Source organism: Ovis canadensis, chromosome 2 (genome assembly GCF_042477335.2).
Source record: "Ovis canadensis isolate MfBH-ARS-UI-01 breed Bighorn chromosome 2, ARS-UI_OviCan_v2, whole genome shotgun sequence".
NCBI classification, from domain to species: Eukaryota; Metazoa; Chordata; class Mammalia; order Artiodactyla; family Bovidae; genus Ovis; species Ovis canadensis.
In genome coordinates, this window is record NC_091246.1 from 50,619,761 (window position 1) to 50,646,719 (window position 26,959).

At 40.5% G+C, this 26,959-nt stretch overlaps 1 protein-coding gene across 3 annotated transcripts in view; it reads right to left on the bottom strand.

The window, feature by feature from the left end:
* TDRD7 (tudor domain containing 7) overlaps nucleotides 1–26,959 on the bottom strand; it is a 102,501-nt gene that overhangs the window by 4,136 nt on the left and 71,406 nt on the right. For 2 of the 3 annotated variants that reach the window (XM_069576123.1, XM_069576125.1), the window contains exons 9-15: nucleotides 24,056–24,167; nucleotides 22,644–22,846; nucleotides 20,349–20,483; nucleotides 18,374–18,460; nucleotides 8,215–8,349; nucleotides 5,732–5,842; nucleotides 2,802–3,304 (exon numbers count right to left, since the gene is read on the bottom strand). In XM_069576123.1, the coding sequence (XP_069432224.1) occupies nucleotides 2,802–3,304; nucleotides 5,732–5,842; nucleotides 8,215–8,349; nucleotides 18,374–18,460; nucleotides 20,349–20,483; nucleotides 22,644–22,846; nucleotides 24,056–24,167 (1,286 nt within the window). The remainder of the gene's footprint in view (nucleotides 1–2,801; nucleotides 3,305–5,731; nucleotides 5,843–8,214; nucleotides 8,350–18,373; nucleotides 18,461–20,348; nucleotides 20,484–22,643; nucleotides 22,847–24,055; nucleotides 24,168–26,959) is intronic. The other variant, XM_069576124.1, reaches the window with a different exon arrangement.

Sequence of the window (26,959 nt, forward strand, 5' to 3'; positions counted from 1 at the left end):
GATGAACTCCAGAAGCCTTCAGATAAGCCCAAAGTGCAGCAAGCAATAATCCATGAACCACAGAGACAATAGGGACACAAAAAGGTATCATAAAAAGTACATGAGCTTTGGGGGCCAAACAGACCTGAGCTGGTGTCCCATCTGGGTCATTTTCCCATCATGTCACTCCAGGCTCTTCATTTAACCTCTCTGTGCCTCAGTCACCTCATGCGTAATGTTTAGTTTTAATTTACTTGAAGAAATAATACATTTTAAGTACCTAACACATTCATTTGGCATATAACAGGCACTTGGCAAATGGTAGCCATTATCATAAGTATTATTCAAATGAAGATAAGCTGTGCAAATAAGACTTAGATTAATCTGAAGAGAAATTTCCATTCATGGAAATACCAGTTTGGTGCAGGCTGCTGATTTGTGTAAGTATAAAAGGAGATAAAAACATTTGGCTTCCACCAATAACACTGTCTTTAAGCTGTACCAGGCAAATGACTGACAGTGGTCTGTGCTTTCAGTCTATAAAAAGAGGTACAGAGCAGTGAGGAGAGAACCATCAGAAAAACCTACATATTGCATTCTATTTAGCTTTCAACTTTCAAAACTAACAGCTTAAATAAGGCTTCAGTTTTGACGACATTACCAATTTTAGTACAAGGCTGCATGTGGATCACCTGGAGAGTTTACTTAAAACAGATTCTGGGGTTCCACTGTCAAGAGATTCTGACTCAGCAGTCCAGGGGCGAGGAAGGGGAGCCTGCATTTTTAATAAGTTGTCTAGGTTATTCCTATATTGTGGTAACTTTGGAAACCACTGTAATCAAAAGTATACGTGAAATTCCTAAGTCTTAACTTGCCAGAGCTGAGAGCAAAATTTAATAAATAGTCCTGGGTTGTAAGCAAGATAGAAGCTCTAAGCACTTTAAATGGATTCAGTTTGTAAAGTTTCAAAAAATATTAGACAATCTCTTCGTACAGATAAGGCATCCCTTGGTTATCTAAGACAAGTTAACTGATCTAACCCAAGAGTCCTGACTCAGCAGAGCTGTCAGACCCAAAGAGGTGTTGGGGTGGAGTCTGAAGTCCTGAATACAGTCTCCAGTGTTTGGGTATTCTTCACAGGACCCTTCGCTCCAGCGGGACCTACTCACCACTAGTCACCATTAATCTGCTCCTCAGATAAGAGTTAGCATCAGTTTAGCTTTAACTGTGACTAAACTATCCAACAGCAATTCTGAAGGGTAAATTTATACTATGTTCCTGTATTGAAACCCATTTATGCTTATGACTGTAAATAACATGACATAGTAAAAATATTTTTTTAAAGATGAAAAGCTGTGACATATAACTTGAACGCTCTTCAGAATGAGACTATTATACTTTTCAATTTTGAGTTAAAATTTTTTTTCCCCCCACAAAAATAACAAAATTCTATAAATGCCTATGGTTAAGGTATTTATTGTAAGAATAAATGAAAGTACTTTCTAGAAAAAATAAGCAGTTGATCTTTTTTAAACTGAGTTTAGGGGTATGTGCCTGTGTGTATGCTGGGTCAGGAAGGGTAGGGGGAGAGACAGTTCTTTGTGTGGATCCAAATGTGCAAACATGAGAAAACAGACTGAAAGTATTAAACAAAGCCTCACTGTCCAATGGCTAAGAAAGAAAGTGAAGTCACTCAGTCATGTCCAACTCTATGTGACCCCATGGACTGTAGCCTACCAGGGTCCTCCGTCCATGGGATTTTCCAAGCAAGGATACTGGGATGGGTTCCCATTTCCTTCTCCAGGGGATCTTTCCGACCCAGGGACTGAACCTGGGTCTCCCACTCTGTAGGTAGACCCTTTACCATCTGAGCCACCAGGGAAACACAACGGCTAAAGAGCAGTGAAATATGCATTGCTGTCTGTACCTTATAAAGGTGGCAAAAGCTCTCTAGGAAGCAACCAACTGCCTATATCAAAAATCCTGTAATCTTTAAACAAGGGATTTCTCTTCTAGGAATCTATCCCATAAATAACCAGAGAGTTGAACAAAGATTTCAGTTCAACATTATTTACAACAGTGAAAAGTCTGGGAGGAAAAAAAACCTATAAAAAAGAAAATGGTAAGTAAATTGTGATTTCTCTTTATGATAGAATATTTAGCCATTAAAAATGTTTATGAAGAAATGGTATCACGTGAAAAACGGTTCACAGAATTATATTAAAATGAAAAAAGTAGGTATGAAATTACATATAGTAATATACTGATTGTAGAAATACGTATATGAAAAAAACCTAGAAGAAATACATAAGTAGTTTAATAGGGGTTATGCTGGTTGGCTGATCTTGTTTTCTTATACTTTTTTGGATTTTCTAAATTTTCTCCAGTAAATATCTTATTTTTAAAATTTAAAAGTCATCCATAAAAAACATTATTTCCTAAATAGTAAATATAAATACTAAATATTTTTTCTCACAGGAAAGTAGAACCTTCACTTCTGATATAATTAGGTTTTAACAGGAACATGATCATTCAATTTTCAGCTAAACAACATCATTTTAAATATTAGAAAATCACATAATTCACTGGTCTTGTTTCACATTCAGAATACCCATTTGTGTAGTTCCAAATGGCACTCCAGTATGCTTGCCTGGAAAATCCCATGGAGTGAGGAGCCAGGTGGGCTGCAGTCCACGGGATCCCAAAGAGTCGGGCATGAATGGGGAACTAACACAAGTCCCCCTGCAGGGATTAAGGACTCTTGGTATCATTCTACAGATTTTTCTTAGGAGGAGAATAGAAGGCTCTGTCTAAGGACCTACTTATTTTCCACTTTGGCAGCATACACTTGGTCTTTCTCCACTGCCACGTGGCGCTCCTCAGACACACTGTAATAGAGAATCATCTCTTCCATCAGAACTTCCAGCTTGTGTATCTCCTGCCATGGCTGGATGACAAAGTAGCCGGGGTGACAGGCCACAGGCACATACACATCCATGTGTTCTCCTGGCTTGGATAAGTGGACAGGAGGTGGCAGTTCCTTTGTAAAGAAAGAGCTGGGGTGGTTGACCACAGACTTCTTGAGGACATCCGTCAGGCTCTTTCTGAAATTCTCTCCAGTGTTGCCCAAAATGGGGGTGTTTGCACTTTTGGTGTTGGGGGAGCTGGCTCCACTGGATATGGCACTCAGAAACACATCCTTCTGATGTTTCCATAAGTCTGCATTTGTAATCTGGCGATTGATACTGCGGTGAGGATCGGGGAAGTTCTTGGGGGTGAATAAATAAATATGTGCTATACCTCTGGTTTCATCCACTTTTGTAACCTTTGGAAAACACAAAACACCAATTTAAGAAATCCAAGTTCATGCTGGATTCCTAGAGGTCATTATGTTAACTTTAAATATTAAAAAACAGCACTCTGCAAAAAACCCAACTTGCTAAAAATCAGTTTATTTAAGGTCAGATGAGTTGTCTATCACAGCTGCAGCAAAGAATAAGCTTGTAGGTCCAAGCAGTCTAGAAACCAGCAGCACCTTGTAGAAACGGAAAATTTACTAACCTCTAAAAACTGAAAATACCTAAGACTTACTAAAGGTCTGAGTCCAATTACCATGACTAATTTTTTAAAATTAGTGATATGTTAAAACACTCCAAGTAGAAAGAATATCATGGTGAATCCCCATGTGTTCATCATCCAACTTCAACAATAAAAACAACACAAATAGCAAAACATCCTATAAGCATTCTGCTTAGTGCTGGTGTACCCTCAGACAGGGAGGGGAAGGAAAAAGCTTTGCCTTTCACCATATCTTTTGGGACCCTGGGTCCAAATTCCTTATTTGGTCCTAATATCTGTTCTCACCCCTCTTCCTCTTCCCTAGTTACATAAGAGGAGAGGGGCCTTGGGAGAAAAAGAGGAAGAAAGCTCCATTGAGTAGGCCAAAATTAGTCGCCATTTTGCACCTTTTGCCCAGGAGACCTCCGACGACCTGTCTACATTCTTCTGTTGGCAGTGGGAGAGTCTGTACAGAAGCCCCACACGCTGGTAACTGGGACTAGGCTGCTGTGTGCCCCCGAGGGCTGGGTGTCTGTTAATTCTTCTCACCAGCTCCTCTGGTTTATCTTAGGAATAACAAAAATGAGATACTTCTATCTTTTACCAAACTGGGCTAAGAAATGAAAGGCAGGAACACAGACATGAAGACAAGGAAACACCAACATGGCAATCCTTCTAAAGTCATTTACTTTAAAAGTTTTCCTTGTAGCAAGAGGAGTCAATTTAAATTCATCTTTTGGAGGGTTAATGAAGTACTGACTGTTAATTCATTTTGATATTAATGGTACAGAAACACTATTTCAACCATCAACCTCTAAAAACATTTTTATTGACCAATACCCTGGCTTTAGGAGCTGAAAATGTAGCTGAGAAAACAATATTCATGTGGCAACTGAAGAATACAAAATGGTGCATAACTGTGTGACTGTCTATGATAAGCCCTAGAGGAGAATGAAGACAGGAAAATCAGTGTGGGCTAGAATAACTGAAATCTCATGAAGAGATTTCTCAAGGACATTTCACTGTTAACTCTTACATGCTTGTATAAAATTATAACACTATTTACATTAGTTAAAATAGAGAAATACTATCTTACATTTCTTTTTTTAATGTTATATTTCTATTCTTAGAAATATGAACAGTGTTTTTGATATAAAGATTGAAGAGTATGAAAAAGAAACACATTAGTGAAAGAAAGCAAGCAGTTTATATAAGTTTAATGGCACCCCACTCCAGTACTCTTGCCTGGAAAATCCCATGGATAGAGGAGCCTGGTAGGCTGCAGTCCATGGGGTCGCTAAGAGTCGGACACGACTGAGCGACTTGACTTTCACTTTTCACTTTCATGCATTGGAGAAGGAAATGGCAACCCACTCCAGTATTCTTGCCTAGAGAATCCCAGGGATGGGGGAGCCTGGTGGGCTGCGTCTATGGGGTCGCACAGAGTCAGACACGACTGAAGCGACTTAGCAGCAGCAGCAGGAAAGAGACAAAAAACCAAGATTATAAGCAAAATTTGTTTATAATTCATTTTACTTTAGGAAAAAAAAGACACACAGGACTTACTTAAATGGCCTTTAAAGAAACATTTATCAAGAAATATATGGTCCAGGGCTTCTCTAGTGGTCCCGTGATTAAGAATCCACCTTGTAATGCAAGGGACATCAGTTCAATCCCTGGTCTGGGAAGATCCCATGTGCTGTAGAGCAACTACGTTCACGTGCCTCAACTGCTGAACCAGTGCACTAGAGTCCTCGCTCCGCAACAAGAAAGTAGCCCCTGCTCTCCACAACTACAGAAAAGCTCATGCAGCATGAAGACCCAACACAGCCAAAAAAATAAACATAAGTAAATAAATCTTAACGAAAAAAGAGAGAGATTGTGGTCCTTTGTTGGGTACTTAATTCCTTATCATGGAGCAAATTTAAGAGCTGAAAACTATCTGCTACTTTATTAATAATCAAAAAATTATATAAAAGGTTTAAACATAATACTGCAGATACAGGATAAATTCTTAAATAAAAATTAAACCATGAAATGTCTCATAGCTACACATGTAATCAATTTCCTAACTACAAAAGTGTGTCAGATGTGAAAGCATCAATTTACAGAAAGATAAAATTCTTTCACAAAAACCAAATGAGTCCTTTTGGCTGACAAGCTCCTGTTTATCAAGACCACTAAGATAACTAACCTTAATGCTACAGTCTGAGCAATTCAAAACAGAATCTCTTAGCCAAAGCACAGCATCAGGGGTCCACATGCCAATAGATTGCGGAAGATCTGCTAAACAGCACTTGATAGCCTGAAAATAAAACACAATGGAAAAGAGGGCACACCATCTTAAAATAGGTACTTGAGAGTAATGTCAATATTATTTTCATACAAGTCAAATGTTACCAAGATAGAAAGCAAGCAACAGCTAATAGTGACAATCACAGCTCTTGGGCTGGAGCGTCTGTGTTCCTATTTATATTACTACCATTATCTTTATTCCTATGAGCCAGGGTTATAAAGGTACGGACTTCTCACCTTACAATACAATACTATAATACTGGCCGGCTAGTGTTGCCATCTGATTTCACAGATGGTGAAACAGACTCAGACATACTAACCTGTGTAAGTGAGGTCACAAGGTCATGAAAACAAGATTAGGACTTATATTGAAATCCTTCCTCTAAGTCCAACTTAAAAAAAAAAAATGAAGTGTCATTTGGAGGAAATCTGACTCACTGTTGAACTCTTTGTGGAGATTTACTGCTGCATAAAGCATTTCTAGAGTACCCCAGGCACTCGTGCTCACTTATTTGAAGGAGGGCTTCCCTTGTGGCTCAGCTGGTAGAGAATCCACCTGCAATGTGGGAGACCTAGGTTCTATCCCTGGGTTGGGAAGATTCCCCTGGAGAAGGGAAAGGCTACCCACTCCAGTATTCCGGCCTGGAGAATTCCATGGCCTACAGCCCACAGGGTTGCAAAGAGTCGGACAAGACTGAGCCACTTTCACTTTTGAACGAGGTTGTTACGAGAATTAAGAAGGCTAAGAAAAACTGAAACCTGTCGATACCTAAAAGCCTCATTTTCCCTGATGCTTTCTAGCTCCCACCATCACTGCACAAGCTTCTGGAGAATGTCTACCTCAGGTAGGAAAAGATAACCCCAGGGACTCCCTCCAGTCTCATGGGAGCCTTTGAATTGATGGAGGCAATTTTGTGAAGGAGATCAAATTTACTTCCAGGATTCTTACATTCCTCCTTTCCTTTCTGAGCCCCACGCTCACTGTCACACCTTTCTTCACCCTTGAGGGCCCCCAGTCTCCCACTGTGCCCCTTGGATGAAGCTCCTTTTTGTGTGGGGTGGTCACTGAGACCAGACGCTACCTAGTAGGCATGAGGGAGTGAGGCAGGCTGGTTGGGGCCTGGGCACTGGAGAGCTTGCACCCTCCCCTACAGAGAACAGCACTCCCAAGCTCCCTTAGAGTGCTGTCCTATAAAAGGGACTGCTCAGTAGAGTCACATTTTCTAGTTTCAGAAGATAGAAGCAAACGACTAACTCACATTTTAAAACACTATACGAGCCAACAGCTCAGATTCAATATTCATGGATCAGCCTTGGCCAAAGGCCATCCGTTTGCAACTCTCAACCTCTTAGGGAGATGCTGTTAGCCAGAGGCTTGGCTTAGCTGGTTATAAAGGTTCTCCCAACTTCACAATTATCAAACAACAAATTCAGTAAGGTTAATAGAAAAACTTATAGTGGCTTTTACCAAGAAGGTACACTTTGCATAACCTTCAGACACTCAGAAGCAGTAGGACAGATCCCCCTTCCCCTCCAGCCCTGGGAACCTTTTCTAGGTAAGGCTGGCCCTGGATGGGTGTTCTAACAAGGGGTACAGAGGTCAGAGGTGTTCAAACTTCTTATCATCTGGATTTCTATCAAGAGAGGAATGATAGACTATAGTTAATCTTTTCACTGAAATCTATGGAAATGAAGTGAAGGTCGCTTGGTAATGTCTGACCCTTTGCGACCCTGTGGACTATATGGTCAGTGGAATTCTCTAGGCCAGAATACTTCTCCAGGGAATCTTCCCAACCCAGGGATAAAACCCAGGTCTCCTGCATTGCAGGTGGATTCTTTACCAGCAGAGCCACAAGGGAAGCCCAAGAATACTGGAGTGAGTAGCCTATCCCTTCTCCAGTGGATCTTCCCAACCCAGGAATCGAACCAGGGACTCCTGCATTGCAGGCGGAATCTTTATCAACTGAGCTATCAGGCAAGCCCCCGAAATCTATGTGGAAAAGGTTAAATATAAACATATCCAAGACAGGTTACTTAATTAAGAACTCTGGAAGTAAATATTGACATATAATATCCTGAAACTGTGTAGAAGGCCAGCACAGTCATCTAATTATTAAAATAGACTCTCTAACTGGACAATATAGCCTGATGACTCAACATGCTTGAAAAAACATTTATCAAACAACATTCTCTAAGTCTGACTGGCGGCCTTGTCTAAGCAAAATTTTACATCTGAAATCCAGTTGGCCACTCCACATTTGGATTATTTCCAGCTTTGCTGTAAGCTCAATCATTATCAAAACCTGAGAGAGCATCTCACAATGTGATTATGAATGCGTTCAAATTCCCTCCAGTTAGTCTCCCAGGCTGTACATACAGTACCTGAGGTGGCACTGAGATCATTTCTTGGAGAAACCGAGGGGGGATTTCCCTGAGCTCGGACACTTTTACAGACGTCACAGTGCCAGCGTCCAGGAACTGAACGTCAAGGGCCCGGCTGCTGTGCACATTTGTGATCTGTGGAGAGACAAGTGTTGGCTGATTTATTAGCATATCCAACAGGCCAAAATGGTTCTGTTCAATTTCATTCCATACAACTCTAAAATGCATTATAAAAAACAACAAAGACTATATGCTGGTTAAATTTTCTCTTATTTTAAAATGTACTTGTTTCCCAAATAGATATTCTTTTACAGTAGAACTGACATCTTGCTGTTAATTCATAAATATAGTAATAATTACTATGTTTGCAACTCTAGGACACCAATGATTATAAAACAATTTGGTATATCATTATATGATGTTGAGTATAAGATGCAGTTCTGCAAAATATTAGCACATGAGGGACAGAAAAACTACTGTGTCTCAGTAATTAGGAAATTAATAGAATTCAGAGACAGAATTTCACTTGTAGTAGGTAAATACTATATATTTTTAAAACATATTTTGCTATTTTGTAGCCTAGTCAGAAAGCCCAATGATAATTTGTATCATTTGGCATAACTAAAAATTGGAACCAAGAAAGTCAGGTCTCCCACATTGCAGGTGGATTCTTTACTATCTAGCCACTAGGGAAGTGCCAGAATACTGCAGTGAGTAGCCTATCCTTTCTCCAGGGGATCTTCCCCATCCAGGAACTGAACCAAGGTCTCCTACATTGCAGATGGGTTCTTTACCAGCTGAGCTACCAGGGAAGCCCAAGAATACTAGAGTGGGTTGCCATGTCCTCCTCCAGGGGATCTTCCCAACCCAGGGATCAAACCCAGGTCTCCCTCATTGCAGGCAGATTCTTTACCATCTGAGCCAACAGGGAAGCCCAAGAATACTGAATAATTACCAACCTGTGGTCAAATGGCAACATCACAATATGAGATTCTGGATGTATCTTTAAATGCCCAGTTTCCCCTGAAGTGAAGTCGCTCAGTCGTGTCTGACTCTTTGTGACCCCATGGACTGTAGCCTACCAGGCTTGTCCATCCACGAGATTTTCCAGGCAAGAATGCTGGAGTGGGGTTGCCATTTCCTTCTCCAGGAGATCTTCCCGGTCCAGGGATTGAACTTGGGTCTCCCGTGTTGTAGGCAGACACTTTACTGTCTGAGCCACCAGGGAAGCCCAGTTTCCCCTAAGATGCCCCTAAAATACCACTGTGGTATTTGCCATTGTTAAATATTTGTGTGTGTTTGTGCTTAGTTGCTCAGCTGTCCAACTCTTTACGATTCTTGGGACTGGAGCCCGCCAGGCTCCTCAGTCCATGGGATTCTCTAGGCAAGAATACTGGAGTAGGTTGTCATGCCCATCTCCAGGCGATCTTCCTGAACCAGGGATTGAAACTGTGTCTGCTGTGTCTCTTGCATTGCAGGTGGATTCTTTACCTGCTGAAAGGCTTTCTCTTCACCATCAGAAAAGCCTGGTAAATATTCACATTGGCCAAATACAACCCCACTGGGGTGGTTATCTGGGCTAAGATTTCACATCTACAACTGCACTAACTGCTACCCAAGCGTGGTGGTGGTGCTTTCAATACGATGACTGTCAAGAACTGGGTCACTCTCAGCTTGAAGTCAGATTCACCAAAAGTGAAGCCTTTTTCTACTGCCCCAGGTAATGCCTGATTAATAGCATAAATTTCTAAACCTCTTAAGATATGATAAACACAAACAGTCCCATGGAACAATATTTTTAAATCTATTCATTTATTCATGCTCACATACCAAATATATACATTGGTATGGATGCTTGCCATATCCAGGCATAACTGGGCTACAGAGATATACCACCCCTTCTCAAAAAGCTCCTAGTGCTGTGAGAGAGGAGACAAATACATGCCATACTATACTGCACTAAGGGTGATAATGAAGATATGCATGGGGTATTATGAGAACACACAGGGTGGTTAACTGACCCAGCAGGAGGTAGATATTAGATCTAGCTTTCAGGAGGAAGGAAAGCCTAGAATTGGTACTTTTTTCACCAAAATTTACTTTTCTTATTTTAGTAAAATGCCTACACTACAGAACATTTAGATACTTAAAAAGAATGATATAAAAATCACTCTTCATCTACTGTAGGTTACAGTTATCTGTCTAGTCTTTTATCTATGATTCACAATAATTAGATTTACAAAAATTACAACATGTTTGTAGATACTATTTCATAGTTGACAGCCTTCCACACAATGTCCCATAAAAATATTTCATGTCATTTGTCTTCTATGTAATTTTACCTAAGTCTATCCATTGTGACTTATCTAACAAATCACTTTGGATAATTTAAGTTGTGTAAATTTTTGTCACTTTAAGAAATAATCACATTTATTAGTCATGTGTATTTCCTTTTTCACAAACTGAAGTTTTGTAAATTTCACAAATTTATGTCCTTTCAGAGCTGGACCTTAAATGATGAATGGGAGTAAACCAGATTGATTGGTAGGAGTCTAGTTAGAGGCTAACTGTGACATTTCAAATAGAGGGGAGAGGATGGGCAAAGGCACACACATATTTCTCACATGTAGTGACTACAAGCATTGTGGTTATATTAGAGCATCAAGTGAGAGGCCAGCCAAGGCAACAGGTGAGGCTGGGAGACAGGCAAACGGACGGTCAGCAGAGCCAGACATGTCTTCAAGAACTGAGACTTTACCCTGCAGATTAGAAGCCAATGTCATGCCTTAAGTAGAAGAATGAGGTGGTCAACTTTATAAAATTGCTAATGAGGGCTTTGGGATCTGATAGATTTGGTTTCGGGCTTCCCTGGTGGCTCAGACAGTTACATGTCAATCACCCTGCTTATTAGCTGAGTTACTTTCCTCATCAGTACAAACAGGGATAACAGGGTTTTGCAAACATTAAATGAGATCAGTCATGTTTAACAAACAACAAGTAGTCCTGTGGAAACAGTAAATCTCATCATAAACTGGATGTGTTACTATTTGCATTTTGGGTTGCTCAATCTTAGTGGTACAGAGCTTGACTTGAGGAAGACAACGGTGAAGGCAGAGGAAAACAGTTGGCGTGGTTACTGCAGTGATCTGGGCAAGAATTGACAAAGATGTAAAATCAGCAGCATTTGGTGATAAGTTACACTGCGGGGCTGAGGAAGATGTAGGATTCAAAGATAACTCTTAAGAAATAGCCTGAATGGCTGCACAAAGGGAGGTACCACTAAAACAGAGACATGGGAAAAAGGTAACGATGGGGAGAAAGTATTTTGGTTTCAGACACAGAGAACTTAAAGTCTGTGAAATGAACAATTAGGCTGGCTTTTTGCTTAAATCTACAGTTCACCAGGGGCTGGAAAATGAATTTGGAAGTCATTAGGGCTGAAATGGTACCTGAAACTACGAGACAGGATTACCCAGAAGGATAAAGAGGCCAAGAAGACTGATAAGCCAAGATAGGACTTGGGGGCACTGACAGTGACATTTCAGAAGTGGGGATGGAGGGAGGTTTTGGGTGAAAAATAAGAGAAAGAATCATTAGACTATCACAAGGAAGATTAGCATTTGATAATATGGTACTTTAGTGAGAAGAGAATTTCAAGTTTCACCACTATTTGGTGCAAAGAGGTTTGGAAAGATAAGACCTGGAAGATACTAATTTGACTGCATAATAAAGACGCTTTTACAAGAACAGGCTCTCTGATGGAGTGTGGGCAGAAGTCAAGTGTCAGTGATTGAAGATTGACTGGAAGATGGTGCAGAGTGAAGGCTGATCACTTCTACAGGGAAATGGGGAGTAATGGCCTCTGCATTGAATAAAGTTGGCTGGATGTATGGAATAAGTTCAGAATACGTATGTGCTAAAGTTAGACAAGTTGAAATGTCAAGAGCAAATACATCACTTAAACACAGGATCTGCTTTTCATTAATCATCTTTCTTTCCCTAACTTTCTATGTGTCATTAAGAGAATGAATACCTCTGCTACCTGAAAGGTAGATAATCACAATTTGATAGCAATAAAAATAATACTAGATATTTATCTAAAGTATTTGAGCATGCAATGAGAAAGTATTTGAGCATGCAATGAAAAAGTATTTGTCAAAAAGGTATAACCTGATTATCAGTTCAGTTGCTCAGTCGTGTCCAACTCTTTGAGACCCCATGAATCAGCACGCCAGGCCTCCCTGTCCATCACCAACTCCTGGAGTTTACTCAAACTCACGTCCATCAAGTCGGTGATGCCATCCAGCCATCTCATCCTCTGTCGTCCCCTTCTCCTCCTGCCCTCAATGCCTTCCAGCATCAGGGTCTTTACCAATGAGTCAACTCTTCGCATGAGGTGGCCAAAGTACTGGAGTTTCAGGTTTAGCATCATTCCTTCCAAAGAACACCCAGGACTGATCTCCTTTAGAATGGACTGGTTGGATCTCCTTGCAGTCCAAGGGACTCTCAAGAGTCTTCTCCAACACCACAGTTCAAAAGCATCAATTCTTAAGTGCTCAGCTTTCCTCACAGTCCAACTCTCACATCCATACATGACCACTGGAAAAACCATAGCCTTGACTAGAGGGACCTTTGTTGGCAAAGTAATGTCTCTGCTTTTCAATACGCTATCTAGGTTGGTCATAACTTTCCTTCCAAGGAGTAAATGTCTTTTAATTTCATGGCTGCAGTCACCATCTGCAGTGATTTTGGAGCCCCCCAAAATAAAGTCTGACACTGTTTCCACTGTTTCCCCATCTATTTCCCATGAAGTGATGGGACCAGATGCCATGATCTTAGTTTTCTGAACGTTGAGCTTTAAGCCAACTTTTTCACTCTCCTCTTTCACTTTCATCATGAGGCTTTTTAGTTCCTCTTCACTTTCTGCCATAAGGGTGGTGTCATATGCATATCTGAGGTTATTGATATTTCTCCTGGCAATCTTGATTCCAGCTTGTGTTTCTTCTAGCCCAGCGTTTCTCATGATGTACTCTGCATATAAGTTAAATAAGCAGGGTGACAATATACAGCCTTGACGTACTCCTTTTCCTATTTGGAACCAGTCTGTTGTTCCATGCCCAGTTCTAACTGACATGGAGAAACTAAAGTTGAGAGATACTTTACAAAATATTGCTATTCTTCAAAAGGCCACAAACAACAATGACTGAGCAACTGTCAGGTTAGAGGAAACTAAGATAGATAGGACAACTAAATACAACTTGGAGGACCAGAAAAAGGACATTTGGAGGACAATGTGGGAACATCAGTATGTTCTGCAGATTAGTTAATAATATTGTATCAGTGTTAATTTCCTGGTTTTGATAATGGTTATACAAGATGTTATCATTTGGCGATGGTGGGTAAAAGGTAAAGGTATATGGGAACTCTGAAATATTTTTTCAACTTTCAAAAGAAAAGGCTTAAAAATTAAGCATTTATGCATTTATATATTATACACTAGACAGCACAGAGCCTTAAAATTCAAATAATGTTGTGTTCTTTTTAACAAGTCATGCTTTGAAGTTTATAGCTAAGCACATAACTTTTAGTCATATACCCAGATCTCGACTTTCTAAGACACATTCACATTAATGACAATAATTATTTCAAAACTGATGCTTTTATTGAAGTGGTCATGATTAAGATTTACTAAAAGGGAAAGTCAGTACAATTAAGTTATCAAAATGTTGCTATGTTGTATTAAAACTCGATAAAGCAATGATTCTTACCTTCTTAGGGTTGGTTTCTTTCAGAATCTTATGAAAATTATGAATACTTTCCCTCCAAAATACATCATGCACATATACACACACACACACACCCAATATGGATATGATTATGGTAGATGGATTCAGGCACTCCCTGTAAGTAGAGGTCTTTGCACCTAGGTTAAGAACCACTATAACAAAGGAAAGGCAGGAAAAATGAAATTGAGCCCAGATTTGCAATTTAGTAACTGGGAAAACTAGGTATCAAAAAAAAAAAAAAAGAAAGAAAGAAAAAAGAGCAGCAGCAGCTGAAAAGAAAGAAACAGCAACCACAAAAATCCAAAACCTGCCTCTGAAAAACAAAGAAATATATGATAAAATATAACAAATCCCTTAAAATTTTTGATGAAGTAGCCTGCATTTTCATATTCTGCTCACTATCTAGTGTATTGTTTACTCTTAGTAATTTTGAAAATGAGAGGGTTTTACCTGCACTTCATATTGAACCTTGAAGTGCTTAAAAGTACTTGAAGCAAAAAAAAATTAAGGTGGCAGTTTTTTGGGATCTTGTTTAGAAAAAGCTATAAGTGAAAAATTGAAGCTACCAAATTGTGCCTTCCTAAATAGCATTGTAAAAGCATTTTAACATCAGGTTACAGATACAAACTATATTGAAGCCAGAATCTGATTCTTTTGCAATTTTTTTTCCGTTTAAAATTTGGTTTTGATTTCGTTTCAAACAAACATATTGACAGACTTTGACAGTAAGCTGAGAAAACAAAAAGCTGAGAAACAGAAAGTGTAATATGATGTCCTCATGCCCATGAGAAAAACACACAAGTCCTGTATTAATAATAACACTACAGCTAGCTATATTGAACTCTGGTCACAAAAATTCTATATACTTGTTAAACATCCACATCCTGATTCTTCAGAATTGGTGTTTGCTGACTAGACAATGATCACACGGGCTTTTCAGAATATTAGAATATTTAGTAGTATTTTGAAGTGCCACATACTCTGGTCAAACCTCTAGCCTACAGCCACGTTCATACAGTTAGTCCAAAGTTATGATGCCACTGTAGTGTCCCACTCTGACCCCCAAGGACGGTAGCCCACCAGGCTCCTCTGTCCATGGAATTTTCCAGGCACAAACACTGGATTGGATTGCCATTTCCTTTTCCAGGGTGTTTTCCTGGCCCAGGGATTAAACCTGCATCTCCTTCATTGGCAGGTGGATTCTTTACCACTGTGCCACCTGGGAAGCCCAAAGTTAGGGAACACTAAGAAAACTGTGGCTCAGACAGTAAAGCGTCTGCCTACAATGCGGGAGACCCGGTTTCAATCCCTGGGTGGGGAAGGTCCCCTGGAGAAGGAAATGGCACCCCACTCCAGTACTCTTGCCTGGAAAATCCCATGGACAGAGAAGCCTGGTAGGCTACAGTCCATGGGTCGCAAAGAGTCGGACACGACTGAGCGACTTCACTTTCACTTAAAATTCATAACTGAGCTTGCAAGAAAAATAAAACAATTATTAGGCACTGGAACAGTATGTGAAAACTGAAACCCAAGCAATCTTAGGCAAGGGGGAGGGAGGGCATGAGACTCCCCCAAGAAGTCAGAACTTTCAAAGGGCTACAACATTAAGGGAGGGTGACTCTGGAGAGCAACTCCCTACACCCAGAAATCCAACTCCTATATATGCACCCTGTGAGATGTGCATGGGAAGTTTCAGGGTAGCACTGTTTATAATAAAAAATTTGATGCAAGCTAAATATCACTGTCAGGTGAAGGGAGTGATAATGTTGGCATATTAATACACTGTTATATAGCACGGAAAACAGATTACATCACAAACATAAGGAATGAAAAAGCATGTTTCAGAAGACTCAATACATTTTCAGTTCAGTTCAGTTCAGTCGCTCAGTCATGTCCAACTCTTTGCAACCCCATGAACCGCAGCACACCAGGCCTCCCTGTCCATCACCAACTCCTGGAGTTCACCCAAACTCATGTCCATTGAGTCAATGATGCCATCCAACCATCTCATCCTCTGTTGTCCCCTTCTCCTCCTGCCCTCAATCTTTTCCAGCATCAGGGTCTTTTCAAATGAGTCAGCTCTTCACATGAGGCAGCCAAAGTATTGGAATTTCAGCTTCAATATCAGACCTTTCAATGAACACCCAGGACTGATCTCCTTTAAGATGGATGGGCTGGATCTCCTTGCAGTCCAAGGGACTCTCAAGGGTCTTCTCCAACACCACAGTTCAAAAGCATCAATCTTTGGTGCTCAGCTTTCTTCACGGTCCAACTCTCACATCCATACATGTCCACTGCAAAAACCACAGCCTTGACTAGACGGACCTTTCTTGGCATAGTAATGTCTCTGCTTTTTAATATGCTGTCTACATTGCTCATAACTTTCCTTCCAAGGAGTAAGCGTCTTCTATTTCATGGCTGCAATCACCATCTGCAGTGATTTCGGAGCCCCCCCAAAAAAGGTCTCACACTGTTTCCCCATCTATTTCCCATGAAGTGATGGGACCAGATGCCATGATCTTCGTTTTCTGAATGTTGAGCTTTAAGCCAATTTTTTCACTCTCCTCTTTCACTTTCATCAAGAGGCTTTTCAGTTCCTCTTCACTTTCTGCCATAAGGGTGGTATCATATGCATATCTGAGGTTATTGATACCCTGGCAATCTTGATTCCAGCTTGTGCTTCTTCCAGCCCAGCATTTCTCATGATGTACTCTGCATAGAAGTTAAATAAGCAGGGTGACAATATACAGCCTTGACGTACTCCTTTCCCTATTTGGAACCAGTCTGTTGTTCTATGTCCAGTTCTAACTGTTGCTTCCTGACCTGCGTACAGGTTTCCCAAGAGGCAGGTCAGGTGGTCTGGTATTCCCATCTCTTTCAGAATTTTCCACAATTTATGTGATCCACATAGTCAAAGGCTTTGACATAGTCAATAAAACAGCAATAGATGTTTTTCTGGAACTCTCTTGCTTTTTTGATGATCCATCAGATGTTGGCAATTTGATCTCTGGTTCCTCTGCCTTTTCTAAAACCAGCTTGAACATCTGGAAGTTCATGTTTCACGTACTGCTGAAGCTTGGCTTGGAGAATTTTGAGCATTACTTTACTAGCGTGTGAGATGAGTGCAACTGTGTGGCAGTTTGAGCATTCTTTGGCATTGCCTTTCTTTGGGACTGGAATGAAAACTGACCTTTTCCAGTCCGGTGGCTGCTGCTGCATTTTCCATATTTGCTGGCATGTTGAGTGCAGCACGTTCACAGAATCATCATTCAGGATTTGAAATACCTCAACTGGAATTCCATTGCTTCCACTAGCTTTGTTCGTAGTGATGCTTCCTAAAGCCCACTTGACTTCACATTCCAGGATGTCTGGCTCTAGGTGTGTGATCACACCATCATGATTATCTGGGTCATGAAGCTCCTTTTTTTGTACAGTTCTTCTGTGTATTTTTGCCACCTCTTCTTAATATATTCTGCTTCTGTTAGGTCCCCACCATTTCTGTCCTTTATCGAGCCCATCATTGCATGAAATGTTTCCTTGGTACATCTAATTTTCTTGGAGAGATCTCTAGTCTTTCCCATTCTATTGTTTTCCTCTATTTCTTTGCACTGATCACCGAGGAAGGCTTTCTTACCTCTCCTTGCTATTCTTTGGAACTCTGCATTCAAATGGCTATGTCTTTCCTTTTCTCCTTTGCTCTTCACTTGTCTTCTTTTCACAGCTATTTGTAAGGCCTCCTCAGACAGCCACTGTGCTTTTTTGCATTTCTTTTGTTTTTCGTAAAATACATTTTACGATTTATATAAATTTTTAAAACATTCATTCAGTTATACTTTATTCACGTTTTTACTATAAGTATTACTTTAAGTATTTATGTTTTTACTTTAAGTATTACTGTAAGTATGAGGGCGTCAGAGGAGGAGATGGCTGGATGGCATCACCGATGCAATAGACATGAACTTGGGCAAACTTTGGGAGATACTGAGGGACAGGGAGGCTGGCATGCTGCAGTCCATGGGTTTGCAAGGAGTCAGATAAGACTGGGCAACTGAACGACTTTATACATACTATTCATTTCTGTATTTTGATTATTTCTATTTTTAAATATACAGATAGTAAAAGTGTGTTTGTATAGACACAAATATAGTAAAAGTATAAAGCAGTGAAGAGGAATGAGAAATACCAAATTCAGCTGGTATCCCCAGGGGAGGAAGTAAAAAACAAGGGCTGCTGACAGGCAGGGTCAACTGTAATAGTCATGTTTCATTTCTTAAACTGGTGATTTTTTTTTTAAACAAACAAACAAAAATGTTGTTTGTGCGTGTGAAATATTTCATCTTAAATTTAAAAAATAGTCAAGTGACTAATTTTACCTCTACTCGTAGCCATTTTCCTTTGCAGTGGAAGAGGCAGACTTTCCCACAGAAGGGTAATGAAACGAAGTACTCAGAAGTCATGTGCTGCAAAACACAAACACATGACACACTCATTACTCACAGCAAAGAGCACGTTGCCACATGCCTGCTGTGGTGCAGGTCGACTGCTTCCCTGCCCATGATCAGACTTCCAGTGAGGCCTGCACTGCAGCGGACACAGCATGCGTACTGGGCTTGTAGGGCTTCGGTCTTTTTTCTCCTGTGCTTGTTGGTGGCAGCCGTCTACTCTTTCCTTTAGAGTGAATGTTTCTATTCTCCTTCCTTGCACATGGATCATAAATCAGCCCTGTTAACATGTCTAAAAATGATAGCATAGAGGTCAGGATGATTCATCAAGGCTCTGGCACCATTAGTTAAATACAGAGGAGGAGGATGAATCTGATAAAAAGAACAGCCTGGACGAGAGGGAGGTGGTTAGGTTAACTGTCTATTAGGCCTCCTCTTCTCTTCTGTTAACATTCAGATTCAAAGAAAAGATTTAATTCCAAAACAAAAGAAATGTTATCAATACAAATGTGGATATCAGTGCCAGTTCAGTATCTTCATCCTCCTCCTCTCTGTAGCTTGAAGCTGGGGACCTGCCATTGCTTCTTTCCTTCAGGGTAAATGTTTCTACTCTCCCCAAAGGCAATATCTCCCTCCACTTGAGTTCCCAGGGCACTAAGAACTATCAAGGGTGCTTTTCATCACTATAGATAATAAGCACATACATGTAAATGAATAATTATAGTCCACCCTCTGGGTGTCTCAGATTTCTCTAGGATAGATTAGCAAATCAAACTTAAGTAATGCTCCTGAGATACCTCCAAGATATCTGCAATGGAGAAAGAGGTAAAGTTACAGATCTAACGTCTTGATTCTAGGCTGTAGTCTGAACACAAGTTTATTCCGATTCAGCAAATATTCTGGAATACTGATTTTATGTAAGACACTAGATAACATACTACAGTACCTAAATGAATTAGGTACTTACCAGAACCTGGGGAGGCTCAGTCTCTGCCCTCAGGAAGCCTACACTCTAGTAAAGCAAACAAACGTCCAAACAGCTGAAACAATCCTGCGTACAAGTGCTGTGAGGCCCTTGAGGTGCTCTGTAGGTTAGAGAGAAGCGTTCACTTCTAGGGTAAGGGGGTCATAGTTGAAGGGGCACAGGAGTTTAGTCATTTGGAAACCACAGCATATTGTGGATTACGACCACAATGTCCTAATGGAGGTAAGGAAATTCCTTTAGGAACTTAAAAGAAAACCTTCACAGATCTTGATTCAGAGAAAATGATACTAGAATTAAAGGGTAAACTAAGAGTGAAAGTGAAACTAGCTCAGTCATGTACGACTCTTTGCGACCCCATGGACTATACAGTCCATGGAATTCTCTAGGCCAGAATACTGGAGCAGGTAGCCCTTCCCTTCTCCAGGGGATCTTCCCAACCCAGGGATCGAACCCAGGTCTCCTGCATTATAGGTGGTAAGAGATTATTAATAAGTATAACTGTAGAACCACATTTACCAGGGTACAGGTTTTCTCAGGGACCATGAAGAGCTTGGGGAATGATGCCTTGTAAGTTTTATTCTCCCTGTAGTTTCCATGGTTCTGTCTTTGTCCAGGCAGAGGAGCCAGCTGCACAAGACGACAGTCACAGGCAGCTGCACTGTAGGCTCCTCAACTGCACCTTGACCCATCATTGAGCACTTTCTATAAGCCAGGCCCTGTGGATACTCACTATTATTATCCTCATTCTACCCTGCAGAAAGCATGGAGGGGTTCTGTTTCAAATTCTTAAGTCTGGGGATCTTACATTTTTAGAGATTCTATCTTAAACTGTTCAAAACTTAGTGCAAGAATACAATTTAGTGACGCCTCTTGTTTGCAATGCTAGGACTCATCTTGGAAATAGATGCTGCTCAGCCATACCTTACAGTGGAAGTATTCCTCTATCTTATGCAGAAGGTCGTTGAGCTTGTTCAGACCCTTACAAGGCACTTGGCAGTAGAGTGTGCCATCGGAGCAAATGTTAGTCACTCTGACATTAGTGTACATGGCATCAACCTGGAACAAAGGACATACCAAGGATGCTTGAGGAGAGTGCAGCTCTTACCTACCTAAGGGGATAGACCTAGTTCACTGAAAGTCTCTGCATTTTACAATTTTCGAAGCAAGTCGGAAGACAGATAGGATAGAATGAAATTCATAATGCAAATGTGAAAAACTAGTTTGGCTATCTCTCTTTCAAAAGGAGTATCTGCTCTCAGTTGTATCAGGCACAGAGTAGACATTCTGCATATATTATATTATTACCACTTTCCCCTAATAGGCTAAGAATATCTTTAACTCTGGTTTATCTTCTCCCCATTAATTTTGTTGTTGTTCAGCTGCTAAGTCATATCTGACTCTTTGTGACCCCACGCACTGCAGCATGCTAAGCTTCCCTGTACTTCACCATCTCCTGGAGTTTGGTCAAACTCATGTCCACTGAGTTAATGATGCCATCCAACTATCTCATCCCCTGTAATCCCCCTCTCCTCCTGCCCACAATCTTTCCCAGCATCAGGGTCTTTTCCAATGAGTCAGCTCTTTGCAGCAGGTGGCCAAAGAACTGGAGTTTCAGCATCAGTCCTTCCAGTGAATATTCAGAGTTGATTTCCTTTATGATTGATTGGTCTGAACTCCTTACTGTCCAAGGGACTCTTGAGAGTCTTCTCTGGCACCACAATTCAAAAGCATCAGTTCTTTGGCACTCAGCCTTATTTGGGCCTCCCTTGTGGCTCAGCTGGTAAAGAATCTGCCTGCAATGTGGAAGACCTGGGTTTGATCCCTAAGTTGGGAAGATCCCCTGGAGAAGGGAAAGGTTACCCACTCCAGTATTCTGGCCCAGAGAATTCCATGGACTGTATAGTCCATGGGGTTGCAAAGAGTCAGACACGACTGTACGATTTTCACTTTCAGTTTCAGCTTTCTTTATGGTCCAACTCTCACATCTGTACATGATTACTGGAAAATACCACAGCTTTGACTATACGGAGCTTTGTCAGCAAAGCGATGTCTGTTTTTCAACACACTGTCTAAGGTTTGAGACTACCCTTGTGGCTCAGACGGTAAAGTATCTGCCTGCAATGAGGGAGACCCAGGTTCAATCTCTAGGTCAGGAAGATCCCTGGAGAAAGGAATGGCAACCCACTCCAGTATTCTTGCCTGGAGAACCACGTGGACAGAGGAGCCTGGCAGGCTACAGTCCTTGAGGTCGCACAGAGTCAGACAAGACTGAGCAACCAACACTAGGTTTGTCATGGCTTTTCTTCCATGGAGCAAGCGTCTTTTAATTTCGTGGCTGCAGTCGCCATTTGCAGTGATTTTGGAGCTCAGGAAAATAATGTCTGTCACTGTTTTCACTTTTTCCCCATCTATTTGCCATGGAAGGGACCGGATGCCAAGATCTTAGTCCCATTAATTTAGAAAAAGAATTATTATATAAATATTTTTGCAATATTAACAGAAGTGAAAACAAACAACTCTCAAAAGATCAATCTCATTATTAGTCTACTTTCTAATCCTTGCCAATGGCCCACGTGAATTTTAGTAACTTTAAAAAAACAGAAAAGGTTTAATTTTAGCCACTTTTAGTCAAATCATAATATGAAGTATGAAGGCAATTCACTGTTGTTCTATTGATAATTATTAAAACAATATTTTTCCAATGTTGTTATGAAGTTTCTAAAATAATCATTTTTAACACCTAATCCTATTCTTTACAGTGGCTGCTCCACAATTTATTTAAAGGTGTCCTTTCCTGCAGACATCTATGTTCTTCACATTTTAAAAATGTTAAAGCTAGCAATTCAATGAACATCTTCACTGATCTAATTTTCCCTTCTTTTGAATTATCTTCCCTTATATTTGCAAAATAATTTCATATAAAATTAATATATGCTCTTTGTAGGAACTCAGAAATAAAAAATCCAATTCTTAATGCTCTTTGTAGGAACTTGAAAATAAAATAAAAACCCAATTCTTTTTTTAAAAAATCCAATTCTTAACAATTACTATTTATGTTTTGGCATTTTCCCCCACTTTTAACTCCCTTCTATCTTTTTTCTCAATACATATGTATTCTGTCTCTATCTAACGTTAGCCTAAAATGTACCGCATTCTATTCTGGTGAATTTATTACCTGTGCTATGTGTGAACAGACAACAGGGGTCATGGTGGTACCTGAAGGTGAACCTCTAGTGACTTGTCACATATGGCCTTTAAGCAGGTGGCATTGATGTTGATGTCATCTTCTCCTGAGGTATCATACAGAACAACCAGTGGAATGTCAGTTTTTTCAAGTATTTCCACTGCAAAGATCTTCCCACAAGTTAAAGATTCCACCACTTTCACTAAGTCAGGATCATCACTTAGAACTTCCAACCCTGAAAAATATTGAATATTTAAATTTCTATTTAATTAGAAGAAACATTTTAAGAAACATTGATTGTATTCATTCTGGCTACTTACTACAATCATGAATCTACTACAAAATTCTTAAATTTTATAGGGAAGCTTTGTTTTACAAACTTCTTTGTAGTATCCAGCCTTAGGTTTAAAAATATTCATTATAATGTGAAAGTCTTTTTGAGTGATTACACTGCTGCTGCTGCTAAGCTGCTTCAGTCATGTCCGACTCTGTGTGACCCCATTGACGGCAGCCCACTAGGCTCCTCTGTCCCTGGGATTCTCCAGGCAAAAACACTGGAGTGTGTTGCCATTTCCTTCTCCAATGCATGAAAGTGAAAAGTGAAAGTGAAGTCGCTCAGTTGTGCCCGATTCTCAGCGACCCCATGGACTGCAGCCTACCAGGCTCCTCCGTCTAGCTGCAGGCAATCTTACAACAAGAAGAGAAGTTGATGATCAATCTGAATTTCTACCTTAGGAGAAACAGCCTTCACTTTATATACAAGCACATATTTAAAACAAAGAGACTAATGCATATAAAAAATTAGCAACCAATTATGTCTTATAGTCATGGATTTGTAACATTCTTCCTAAAAGTATAACCTTGGTGGTTTTTTTTTTTTTCAGTTTCTAAGTTAAGTATACACAATTATTTCTTTCACAAACATGCATTTATTGAAAATTTAGATAGCTTTCCCCCGCCCTTTCTTTTCAAGTACACCATGATGGCACTGAGAATACCGAAGAATTTTCCGATTTATGAAAGAAAGATTAAATGCTGCTTAATGTAATATGGGTACTAGGTGAATTTTATCATAGTCTAATTATTCTTTATTCTTAGAAAACTGTAATACTGGAGTGAGTTGCTATTTCCTTCTCCAGGAGATCTTCCCAACCCAGGAACTGAACCTGGGTCTCCTGCATTGCAGGCAGATTCTTCACCAACTGAGCTATGAGGGAAGCCCATATGTTATGTATAATGTAACAAAAATATATAAAAACATTATAACATTTTTATAATGATCATATCCTATAGAGAGGACATTAAACATGAATTTACTTACGCCTTTCAAGAAATAACACATTTAACACCTGGAAATACTTAGTACGCTTTAGGATTTAACTACCCCAAAATACAAAGATGATACACACCAAAGTGGAGAGCTCTTATAAAAGTTTCTTTTTACCTGCGAGCTTACACTTTGTAGCTTGGAATGAGAGTGAACAGAACTTCGGGTTCAATCTGTATGCTTTGCTCTTTTCAACATTTTCACTAAAACCATAGTCAACATAGCATACCTAATGATAACAGAAACAACGTTTAGGTTCAAATAAAATTCTTTATACTTACTTCTTAAAAAAATAAAAACAAAAACTCACGATGCATTTAATTGGATTCAGTTTACTCCTTTGCCAACAGGGAGCAGAGGGAAGACTGCTGAGCTCCGGTGCCTTCTGTTACCAGCTTGTCAGCAGCACACATATCTGATCTGCCATCCCTGGCTGCTCCACTCTTGCCCTACTATCATAATGCCTATATCACCTCCTTCTTTTCTGATTTACACCCCTCCATTATTTGTTTCTAGAGGAGGCACACACTGGGGTATTTGTCAGATTCTATACTCCCAAAGCAGCACTTATGATGGCCTGCTCTCAGCGGTTATGTTTCCAGGGACTGAGATGCTGTCTATGACAGCAATGATGTTGCAGCTGGATAACATGAAATCCTACACTGTAAAAGTAGATAATTCTGTTTTTTTCTCAGTGCTGGGAAGCTGGGTTAGGCTTTCATCCAGCTCAGGAAAAGGTCCCAAGTCTGCCAGACAGAGTTCTGTGTTTACAGAAACCTGCATGATACTTTCTCATCACCAACACAGATCACTGAGAGCCTGGACAGCATGTTTAGTGTATTAATAAAACTTTATTTGAAAAGGACTATATAACCAAAGCCTTTTTCCTTTTGGAGAAAAATTAAATCTAGAGACCTTAAGCTTTGATTTAGAATGACACCTAGGAATAGGAGGTACAGTGCTAAAATTTAGCATGCTTCTCTAATTAAAGCAGATGATAATTACTAAAACAAGACAAAACAAGGCAGGGCAAAGGCGTGGCAAAGAAATACCAAAGAGTTTTACTTTCTGCAGTAAAATAAAGTCCACAGCCTCTGAGTACTGAGATTCTGGTATTAAGTATCCAAGACAAAAACTCTCCCCCATCAGAGAATCTAAGGAAGAAAAGCACAGAGAGACAACTAAAGTCTTTCCCTGGCTACCTGCTCACTGGGGCTATGGGGCTTACGTATTCCAGGTTGAAAAGCATCATCTGTTTGAGCTCACATCTTGACTCAGTGCTCCCTGAGGCCTCAATCCCTGGCAGGGTCCCCACACTACAGCCAGCAATTTCTCCAACCCCAAATTAGCACCTGCATTTCCTTCCCCAAAACCTCAGGATCCACACAGCTTTTGTTTCCTTTAATAGTAATCACCACCCACAACTTGGATTCTGCTCTTCCTAGGCCTAAAATGGAGACAGCGTGTTCTGAGAATAGAACATAATATGTGAAATCATGATTCCTGGGCAATTCAGAATGTAATCCCAGCAGCAAGAGACAAAAGAATACTGTTCTAAATTCTTCAAAGGGCTTCTATAGCTCTGAAGCTTTTCTTTTCTTTATTCTTTGGAATCATGATATCATGTATTTGCATGTCAGCTGTAGTTCATAAAACATTTGCCCGTGGACGTCCGGCTAGACTCTCACAGCCCTCTGCCCTTCAGCCCCGGGATTAGCACAAGCAGCTTCCCTATCCTCGCGTTGGGCCCCAGTCCATTCCTGGCTCTCTGGCTCCCTCAAGTGGTCACAGGTCTCACAGTGCCTTCTGAGTAATAACCAGCAGACACCTCTGGGATGTGGGTCTGGACCAGGTAAAACTGGCACCAACCTGAGGGGTGACCGCCAGTTCCTGTTTCTCATGTTCACCAAAATCTGTGGAAATCAAGGAGGGAATGGATACTTGCTGTCAGGCACAGCAAAATTCAAGAGAAACAAGACTTGTTGAGTAGCTAGTGTTTCTCCTAGTAAGGTGTAAAATTCATCTCTGTCTGGTTCACGGGAATATGGGAACAAGATCAGGCCAGGATTGCCACAACTACTACTGTCTTAAAGAGCTTATTATCTACAACAAACCAAGATACACCTTTTATTCCTAACACCAGCCCACAGCTCTCAGAAGCAATGACATAGCTGGTCGCTTCCTGTTCTGTCTTTCATGGGGGCACTTCCCTGTTCTGGTTCCCATGACATGGTCCTCTTCGTTTTCCTCATTCTTTGGCCATTCTCACAGTCTCCTTTGCTCCTCTCAAGCCCTCCATCTAAGTGCTGAAGTGTTTCAGAGCCTGGTTCTGGGTGATTCTTCCTCTAGGTGACCTGACCTAGTCCCAGGGCTTCAAGGGGCACTTACATGCCGATGCCCCCAACCCTGGTCCTGACTTCTCCCTGAGCTCCAGGCTCATCCAGGTGAAATCAGACAGCTATTCTCAAACCTATTAGGTCCTACAAAATTTTTGATTTTCTTATATATTGATTCTTCTCCCTGACTTCCCAGTTTCAATAAACGGCATGACCATCCACCCAACTGCTCAAGTCCTGAACTCATCAGCCATCCTGAACCTTCTCCTTTCTTCTCTTCCACATCCAATGAATTAGTGTCCTGTCAGTTCTACCTCCAAACACATCTTGAGTCTGTCTTGTTATCTCTGTCTCCACTGTTTCCGCCCTAATTCCCGTTGCAACTGCTGGTTACTACAACAGCCAACTAACTGGTCTTACTTTTGATCTTTGCCCTACACTACAACCTTTGCCCCACATAGGCACTGCAACAACCTTTGAAGCAAATAAACCAGATAACATCTCCCTGCTTATCCCTTCCTTCACAGTTATTTTCTATTGCAGCACCCTGGTTATTTCCTTCACTGCTTTTCACTGTCTTTTCATTTATTGTATACTTGTTTATTATCTGTCTTCTTTCACTAGCATAAAAGCTTCTTGAGGACAAGCCTTGTCAGTCTTGTCTCTTTCCCTAAGACAATGGAAA